Genomic DNA, 10530 nt, shown 5'->3' with positions numbered 1-10530 from the left:
TACATACATACATACATACATACACACCTTGCTCAAGCGGCCCTCAGTAGTGGTAACATTTCCCCATCTAGAGTTATCCTACCAGTCTGGAATATCAAACTGGCAACCTCCCTTTCACTGGCCCACTTCTCTAACCTTTAGGCCACCATGTTAACATCATGCAGTGAGATGCTGCTTACTGTTACACAGCTCCAAACTTGACCTCTAAAGCTGCCTACACATGATCTGCAGTAAAACCGTTCTGCGCTGGCTGTTCTATTGTTTTCCTATGGGGAGAGCGGTGCCGCCCAGCTCAAAGTTCAAATTATTTCAACTATGACCTTGTTGCCGCTGACCTATTCAAGACACAACCAATTCCAGAACATTCCTGCGCTGTGCTTTGCCTCTCTGCTCTGTGCGCTACCTCGCGCTTCTACCGCGGATCATGTGTAGACGGCTTAAACCTCATGACAACCTGAAAATGTTGATAAACATTTATTTTACATAAATAAACTGGGTTTAGGCTGGTTTACCCCAGAGAGAGAGAGAGAGTTGCAATACTCTTTGATCTCTCTATCTCTCTCTCTCTCTTATATATATATATATATATATATATATATATATATATATATATATATATATATATATATATATATATATATATATATATATATATATATATATATATATATATATGTATATGTATATGTATGTATTCGCACACACACATATACTCTAGAACAGATAAAGTCAAAACAGGGCTTTATTGTCAAATGTGATCCAAAAAAAACACAAGCTGCTTATTTTCCATCTTGAGTCAAACTATGAATATTATATACAGTTAATAAATAGACCAATTCAATTATTACACTACAATATTAAAAGTAGTCTAACTAATGTTTGTCAATCACAGTGTCACAGAACATTCATTTGCAACTCTGCTTTCTCAATCATACAGTAACACCAATCATTTTAACTATAAGCCATACACAAAGAATTGAATACATTAAATAATAACAACACATTACACTTGGATGGATGAATGAAATTGTATTTTTTTGTATTAAACAGAGACAACAACAAGTGTGTGGGTGTGTATATCTAACTGGAAAAACAAGAACAAAGTGAAGGAACAGGGATGAATATTGTGTGTTTATATAAATGTTAAGAAGAGAGGAACATGGTGGGGAAACAATAAAAGTTAGCATTAAATGACTCCTGTATTGCTCTTCATTTTCCCAGAGGCCTGCGGTCCCCTGCAGGACCCCGGTCTATCCCACCAGAGCTGTCCGCCATTAGGTGCGCAGTCATCGGATAACGTCTTAGCCTGTTCTGCTCAGTGCAGCCCCGAATCCCCCGATGATTGCACTGTACACAAACAAATAGAATTAAGTAGATGCATCATAAAGGGCCTCTAATGTAATATAGAGAGTTGACAATTCAAAAGAGGTAGCTATTTAATCAATTTACATTTGATAGCTCAACTTCGCCAGCTGGGAAGGTAACAAACTAGCAGGCAATCGGTCGTCTACCAAGTTAAAAATATATATAATTACGCTGTGCACATACAAATAAAGATCAGTATATGTATCATAAAGGGCCTTTGATAAAATATAGACAGTTGAAAATTCCAAAGAGGAAATGAATGATGTCCAATGGCTGTTTGGAACTATGCAACGCTGCATACCCCGGAAGTAGGTGGCCAAAAGCGTACAATGGAGTCCAATGGGAGTGTCGTCTTTCTGTCTCTCTCTATCACTCTGGTTTACCCTCCATTATGTCCCTGTACATATCTGTGCAATGGGTCAGCAGCCAGACACAGTCCCTTCAGAAGACCATGTCTGTGTCCCATTTGCAGCAGAACAGCCTTTAGAAGTTGTGTGCTTCCATTTCTGGCAATCTTATCCTATTTGAAGCGTGATGGATAGCAAGCATCCTCGCATCATCATGAGCTGTACCAGCTCACATTAAAGGGTCGTGGAAAAAAACAGTTAGACACATTTCTATATGTGTCATTCCCTTTTGGGATCTAGGTGGTTATATTTAGTTTGGGGTTTTGTCCACCGTGTAATGAAGTCCACGCAGCGGCTGGCCAGGATATGATAAGCCTTTTTCAAGGGAGGTAATGTGCAGGCTCAGGGGCTTCCTCATCTCAGCCGATTCGGGTCCTGCCAAGCCCCAGAGAATACTGATCACTGCTGTGGATGTAAATGAGAGGAACTTTCTTCAAGGTCGAAAAAAGATTCATGCAGAGCAGATTAAGTCAGATGACTCCTCGCCCGTTGTGGCTTTTTAAATTGCACTGGGCCTGGCAGAAATATCATACATCTTATGGCTGGTAATGAGAGTATTATTTCAAAAGAAAATACATATTTCATTACTATTCTCTCTCCCTATTCAATTTACACCTCCTGTGTTTAAAATTCAGTAAAGGGATAGAAGACAGTGTCAATAATAAGATGCAAATTTCTAAAGAGTGATCTGAGCAGCCACATTATTTATAGGATGTAATGTACCAAGATTATACATGAAGTGGAAAAAATTTAAACAATGGAACAAAACATAACAACAGCACAAATATGTCAAATTTAGAGTCTACCTCTTCTCTCACAATGTCAGTGAACAGTGTCCTAAGTCAAAAATTTACAAAAACATATTGAGCATTCCAGGAATAAAAAAAAACTTTTATCACCCCAGTAAGGTGTTGGCTTTTCTGAAGTTATAGTTATGATTCACATCATTAGAAGACAACATTACAGTGGTAACTGAGAATACAGATGCTGAGTCATTAGAGTAGAGGAAACTTGCCTCATTTGTGTCATTCGATCATGCATCCTGTGGCTGGTTTTTAATGTGGGCAGTATTTGATTTTTATCATGCCTACCTGTTATGCTAACATGTTAAAGCTGCACTAATGACTAATTTTATTTTAACAATGTATTAAATGACTGTGTCAAAGATATCCCTTGCAGTGATATACCCACAGAGAATTACCCCCTAACTCTGCAGTTCCTGTTAGGTTAACATAGTACTAACTGTTGCATTTAGCTGCTAAAGAGCCAGAGATTTACATCAGGAATTGGTGGAGACCAAAACAGAGCTGAAAGGAGAGTGAATATTGGAATTTAGGTGGACACAAACACGACTTAGAGTGAGTGGCAATGATTGGTAATTGTTTGGAAACGTTCGCCATCATCATTAACTTCACAAGGTGACAATGTCATTGTGCCCCCAAGTGACCAAAAACTTAAACTCTGATTCAGAAATGTGATGATCAAATGGGTTGTAAACAGCCCCCCACTAGATTATCAAAACCCAAAAATAAATAAATGAACACATTACCATTCAAAGCATAGAGATCAACAATTTTGTCTGTACAGTCTTCGCAAACTGAACCAGGAAGTGGCAACACAAGCCCTAATGGATGTTTACTATAGGCATTTTTTGTATGACCTTTTGTTTTCACTTCTAATTAAGCCATTTAGATAATATGGTTTAACTGGGGATTGGTCAGAACCTAATTAATCTCATTTAAGACTTTTTCTGTCAGCTCTCTGTGACAAAGATCTCTGGAGCAGCTTTGCAGTTGCCTGAATATAAACATTACATACTCGACTTGTGAGTTAAATGTATCGTGATGCAGATTGCTTCTTTACACAACGTGCAGTTCAAAAATGAAAGAAAATAATATAACTCATATATGAAAAATGGGACTCATATATGAAAGTATTTTCTCCTGCTTCACACGGTCAGCTACTTCTCTTAAATAAATTAATTTGTCCGTTTCCATTTTTGGAAACGGCTTAGTCACTGGTATTAATAGAAGCTGGGCTCCCGCTAGTGTGGAGCACTAACCAGATTAAATTGTTATGCACTCGCTTTCAGTGATCCTGACTACTGTCAACAACTGACACATGAGGGTTGGTTTAATGTTTTCCCTTTGTTCCAGGTCCCATCAGCAGTATACTGGTCAACACCTATGGCTGCAGGCCCGTTGTCATGATGGGGGGCTGCCTCTGCTCCACTGGCATGATCATGGCTTCCTTCTGTAACAGCGTAGTGCAGCTTTACATCTGCATAGGAGTTATCGGTGGTAAGTCCATCTAAGTCCACTTAAGTCCAATTTGATGAGCCTCTACTTCTAGTAGCAGGTTAAAAACAAAACTGTTTTAGCAGGAAGAACATTTGCTTTGTTTATTTAATCTATTTTGGTTCTTGCCTTCATTTTATTATGCTGTGTTATAATATTATATATTTTATTTACAACTTACAAATTAGGGGTTGACAAAAAGCAGGCTAACTTCACAAAATTAATTTAGTTTCCATGTGAAAGATGAAATGTTCCCTTATTGAGCTTCATCAAATTGTTTAGGACCATTTTAAATATGTAGTGTGGAGTCAGCCCAACTATCAATCAATAGCCCATTTAAATCCAAATGAAATTGCATGAGTCCATCTAATAATCAATAATACCCACGTGTAGAGAGCAAACTCATAACTGTGTCTTGTTCTGCATAAAGGCTCTTAAATATGGTAGCTCTCAGTGATTTCGCCTTAGAGGAAGTCAATTAAGTCAATAATAATATAAAAATATTGCTTAAAGGAGCTTGTATGGCTTTTTATTTGAAAAGAGGAATCTGTGAAAAAAGCCTCTAGGTGACACCTACTACATTATTGGGAAATCTATTGATACAATACTCTAAGATTTACTCTTGTTTATTGTTGTAACCGCTCTTAGCATTACAAGTTCCAATTCTTATCCAGCCAACTTTGTATATGTGAGATTGGCTTTCTAGTTTAAAAAGACATTCTACAGCTTGACTCTGTGAGGCTGTACTTGGGCATGGTGGTGCTTTGAGCTAAATGCTAACACTAGCATGGCAGCATGCTCACAATGACAGTGCTAACATGCAGTCACTTTGATCACGTTAACTGGACGTTTTCCATCATCTACTAAACTTTTACTATACCGAACATGCAGTCACTTTAATCACGTTAACTGAACGTTTTCCGTCATTTACTAAACTTTTACTCTCTGGGACCGTAGTTACTTGAAAGCGTTAGCATTAACGTTGTAGTCTATTGGACAATCCCTAGAGCCATGGCGCTAGCATGGATATAACCAGTAACTCAATTTAAAGCTCAGTTACTTCTAACAAAGTGTTATTTTTTTTTAATTTATTTAGGTGAGGACAATGTAAAATAGGTCATTTTCAAATTGTTCCTTAGCATTGGTTTATTAACAGTTGCAGTATGATTGTATTGTTACAAGTATAATGTACTTCTGTCATCTTTCCTCATAGGACTTGGACTAGCCTTCAACCTGCAGCCAGCACTGACTATGATAGGCAAATACTTCTTAAAGAAGCGTCCCATTGCTAACGGGCTGGCGATGGCAGGCAGTCCAGTGTTCCTTAGCACCCTGGCTCCTCTCAACCAGTACCTCTTCAACCAATTTGGCTGGAGAGGCAGCTTCCTCATCCTGGGCGGCCTGCTACTGAACTGCTGTGTGGCTGGTTCCCTCATGAGGCCTCTGGGACCGCCACCTAGTAAGCTCAAGAAGGACGAAGAGTTAGCCGCCATTGCCACCACAACAAAAGAGAAGCGCACTTGCTGGCAAACATTCAACAAGTACCTAGACCTATCGCTATTCAAGCATCGTGGTTTCCTCATTTACCTGTCGGGCAATGTCCTCATGTTTGTGGGCTTCTTTGCACCTATTGTCTTCCTTACGGCCTACGCTAAAGACATGGGAGTGGATGAGTACTCTGCTGCCTTCCTGCTTTCAATTCTGGCTTTTGTTGACATGTTTGCCAGGCCTTCCATGGGGCTACTGGCCAACTCACGCTGGGTCCGGCCCAAGATCCAGTACTTCTTCAGCTTTGCTGTGCTGTACAATGGGGTGTGCCACATCCTCTGCCCACTAGTGGAAAGCTACACCGGTCTGGTGACGTATGCAGTTTTCTTCGGCTTTGCCTTTGGCATGGTCAGCTCAGTGCTGTTTGAAACACTGATGGACCTGGTTGGACCTCAAAGGTTCTCCAGTGCTGTGGGACTCACCACCATTGTGGAGTGCATTCCAGTCCTCATTGGTCCACCTCTAGCAGGTATGGTACGGTTTTTACTGCCTTTACTTTAAAGTGTTCTTAGCTCTTCTGGTTTTTAGAGTCAGTTCACAACATTATTAGGCCCGGTCATACCAGAAAGGTGCAATGGTTTCAGAAGCTTGGTAGTGTCTATTTGCAGTAGCTACTTGGCAAACTACTCAAACTGGTGAGCTTAGTGCTAACGTGGTAGCTAGCCGGGAATTTGCTAGTGCTCATCCGTCACAAACGCTCTCTGAGCTAGCTTGGTTGCTAATGGGACAAAATGTTCACCCAGCTAAGTACCACTAACTTTAGTCTCATAACTGCCTCAAAGCATGCCAGGGACGAGTTTATACTCTGACAGAGGGGATTAAATATAAATGCACTACTGCAACATGTACAGTATATGGATTTACTTTGAATTGTGATTCTAGCAGTTCCATTGAAACAAAATTTTTAAATTTGCAAATGACCGGGGCTTTACTAAATTGGCTAGAATTAATAATAGTTGACATTTATACATGTTTTCTGTAAATTAAAGGAAATTCTACTTGGCAATAACATTTTATTTTAACTGTGCGAATTCTTAAACATTTAAAAACCTTGTGCTGTCTTGCAGGGAAATTGGTCGATGTCACAAAAAACTACAAGTCCATGTATTTTTGCTGTGGAGGTGTCGTGATTTTGGCCAGTATTTGGCTCTTCATTGGAAACTTCATTAACTACAGACTATTGGAGCGTGAGCGCAAACGTGCAGAGCTGTACAAACGGACTGAAACGGAAGATCCGGACCAAGCTCTGGATCAGAAGGAGGCTGATGGGGAAGCCCAGGCGTCGGAGGACCTGGTCGACAAAAGCGAGAAAGGTGACGAACCTATTCAGCGGGAAACCAACATTTAGATCCTTCTGCTCTGCCAACAGCTCACCCTGACTTCCACAACTACCTAACAACACCTTCCACTACGATCAAACTGAGCTCCAAGCCAAGAGGTGCCTCTCGGTGTTCCACCAGGCTCTATTCGGGGTCTTCTGCTCTCAAAGTAACTGCCAAAGCAACTGTTGTGTTGTAGGAGGCTATGAGGAGTATTATCTGTTTGTCAAAGAGCATAAGAGAAATATTAACCACAGAGAAAAGTGTAAGATAACCGTATGCATGTGAGGGAGCTCAAATTCAGAAAATTTAATGGAAAACAGTGTAATACTAATTGTATTTTCTTTTTTTGCCACGTTCACCTCAAATCGGATTAACTGTAAATACAAGACTGCATCTGGGGGAAGCACATTCACTGCAGACACCTAGTTTCAATCACAATGCAAGATGATAGTTTCTGTAGGAACTCCAAAATTGTGTCAACTGAGAGCTAACATTAGCGGCAAATCCACACATGCTGGCAGATAATTAAAAACGTAGTTAAATTCAGAGTCAGACAATCAACTCAGCTTAAGAAGTTTGTTACTGCTGCTACAGTTTATTAATGGTGGATTTAAGTTATGTCTATTTGTCCCAACGTATAATAACAAATATTCCAACCTGAAGCAGCAAGCATCATTCCGTTCCTCCTCCTGTGTCTTCCGATATGACGTGAATGCAGCATTAGCGTGTCACTGCTGTTCAACAGCACCAGCAAATGAATTCATGTTCAAAATACTAGTACTTTTTTACACCACACTGAAGTCTTGTTATACAAGGAAATGCAAGGAAGTAAACAAGGAAGAAGTAACAAAATTTCTCAGTGGTTAGACAGACCATCTGTGAGTGAAAGGTGTCAGTTCTTGGTGAAGTTTTGAACACTGATCCCTAACTGTGCGTTCACACCGCAAGCAACTTGGTTGATGCTTCTTTTTACAAGTTGTTGACAGTTAGAAGCTCTGACTGTAGATAAAATCAAATAAGTAGTTTGCATACAAAACTAACTAAGCAAAACAATTTTGGATATTCTCATTTGCTATAGTAAATACACGCATTCTTCAAGCATCAACCTTTAAGATGCCTCTTTTAGTAGTTTTTTTTTTTACATCAAAGTTGTGGAGAACTTCTTTGAACTGCTTTGAAAGGCTGGAATCAAATGTTCCTATTTTAGGCTGATGTCCCTAAAATCATAACAAAATGGGAGCCTTGGTGGTGGCAGGCGTTAAGCCTAAAAAGTGATTTTCCGTGGTTGGTCAGCTCTGCAGGAAGGAAAAACTCCTGATGACTTGTTGATTGTGTTGCTTACAGTGTGAATGCAGCGTTGGCAATCCCAGTGCACCTGAAATGGTTGATCCATCTGGTGATATGCGTCAAGCTAGAAGTCAAAATTCTAATTGCACTGCTTTTTAAAATGGCAAATAGGTGCCATAAAATTCTCACTTCCATTAATAAAGAACAGATGTGTTCACAGCTGGTGACGCTGGTGCCCATGTATTATGCTGCCCACCTGAGCACTGTAACATCGTGTAGTAAAACCGGCACAGATGTCCCACTTTTAATACTTTCGATCTAGTCGTAAAATGCTTCCTGTAAGTCGTCTAGTGTTCCATATTGCACTCATACACAGTGGACTGCACTGAAAGAGAAATGCAAACATATTTATTAAACAGCTGCAATTAAATGAGTTTAATTATGGTTGAATGTAATTTCCTCTGTGGGCCTTAACAAGGTATTAATGACCAAAAACCATAGGCATAATAGTGGTTTTTCCACACAGAGCCCATGAGCAATATAATTTCTCATATTTTAACTTTTAATGCAGATATGTGTATACAGGGAAATGTATTTCTTGTGGTCAGCTCAACAGTCCATTCTATGATACATTGCCTTAAATGTAATGTAAAGAATGCAGAGGAATTGTACAGTGAATACTTGGTAGTATTATACTGAGCTACCAGCTATTTACTGTTAACTTTCTTTTAACTTTTGTGTTAAATGTGACCCACTTTTTGTGGCTGTGTTTAACTTTTAAACTCACAAGAAATCAGTGTAGTCTGCTCCATTTGTCTCCTAACATGTGTGTGTAAATGTCTTTATGTAATGTTATTCTGTGACTAATTCACTAACATCCACACCAGTATGTTAAAAGATTTGAAGGAACTCTACTGATGCTACTAATTACAGAATGATACTCAAGTATAGTATTGTCACTCGTATTGTGTGCAAACAAAATGTACTGGATAAGCATATCACGTTACAATTTAAGTGTTATGAATGTCAAAGTTGTTCAGTATTCTATCCACGCCATGTGTTTTTGTAAATGTCATCCTGCTGTTGCTGTTGATCAGTTTTCATCCACATCTGCAGCTTTGGTCTCAAACGCTGAGCAAATGGGGTTCTATCTCAGATGTCCTAACAAAGCCATTTTAATAAGACATGTTTCAAAGCAATCAAGAACAAAAAGAAAATGTTATTGTCCCTTGTGTATTAAGAATCATGAAAATGGATGTCCAGCTGTGTAGCAGTGGCTCTCAACAATGTACCGTTGAAATCCTCTCTGCTTTGTGGTGAAATGGGAGGAATCAGCTGCTGTTGTGTTTGGCTGGATGCAATCTGAGGGTATCAGGGGAACATTGTTGAGAGAATATCTGCTATTCCATTTATTGTAAATAAGATGATTTTCGAGGATTTGTGCACTTTTATCCTGGACTTGGGTCTCACTTCTATTTCCATTTTGAGATGAGCTAGTCTTGTTTTTCATTGCAGCTCCAGCAACATGTGGACCAACCCAGTTTGTCATTTCGTGTTGAGTTCAACTCTCCTAATAGTTTGTCTGTTAATTTAGCTACTCTGATTCATTCCCCCATAATGCACTTAGTTCACTAGCATTTCATGTAAATATTAGTCATAGTGCCATGTCTGTACTTTCATTCACTCAACTCCAACGTCACTATGGGTACTGATGCCCATTGTACATGAGGATTCTCAATGAGGACATTAGACTGCTGTACTATCACTTTCTACCAAATAGCACTGCCCCCTGCTGGTGTTAAAACCACTCCCTATTCAACAGGACAACTCTTACTTTCATGAATTTATTTTTGTATGTTTCATAGTAGGACTCAGTTTTGTAGGGAATGGGAGTGCATCAGTACTTTCGTGTGTGTGTGTGTGTGTGTGTGTGTGTGTGTGTGTGTGTATGGGGGGGGTTATTGGCAGTATGAATATACTTTCTTGGTATTAACATATTAACATATATAAATAGAACAAAACACAGCCTTGTAATAGTTTGATGAAACTAAGGTGAATGCCATTGAATTTCAACACTGTGTTTGATTTTTCCATCCAATTTATGAATTATACTTAGTTTTTCACTATAATCATTAAGATCAGACTCAAATAAGGGTGTTATTCTTCTTGTAGATGGAGCAGAAATAATAGCAGTAGTCCAGGAAGCATGCAGCAAAAACTGCAACATCTAAAATATGATCTGCGACACAAAATTGTTTTCAGATGCTTCTATGATTTCTGGATAGTTGTATCCTTTGATACTAT

The 10530-nt window shown here is 39.1% G+C and overlaps 1 protein-coding gene across 2 annotated transcripts in view; it reads left to right on the top strand.

Annotated features, from left to right (window-relative positions):
• zgc:165507 (monocarboxylate transporter 2) overlaps nt 1–9926 on the top strand; it is a 32312-nt gene extending 22386 nt beyond the window's left edge. The window contains exons 3-5 of one of the 2 annotated variants that reach the window (XM_032505215.1): nt 3929–4072; nt 5283–6086; nt 6685–9926. In XM_032505215.1, the coding sequence (XP_032361106.1) occupies nt 3929–4072; nt 5283–6086; nt 6685–6965 (1229 nt within the window). In that variant the 3' untranslated portion in view covers nt 6966–9926. The remainder of the gene's footprint in view (nt 1–3928; nt 4073–5282; nt 6087–6684) is intronic. The other variant, XM_032505214.1, reaches the window with a different exon arrangement.
• The last annotated feature ends 604 nt before the right edge of the window (nt 9927–10530 follow it).

Source organism: Etheostoma spectabile, chromosome 23, assembly GCF_008692095.1.
Source record: "Etheostoma spectabile isolate EspeVRDwgs_2016 chromosome 23, UIUC_Espe_1.0, whole genome shotgun sequence".
Lineage (NCBI taxonomy): Eukaryota > Metazoa > Chordata > Actinopteri > Perciformes > Percidae > Etheostoma > Etheostoma spectabile.
The sequence above is the reverse complement of the archived record's forward strand: the minus strand, read 5'-3'. Positions and strand labels throughout refer to the sequence as shown.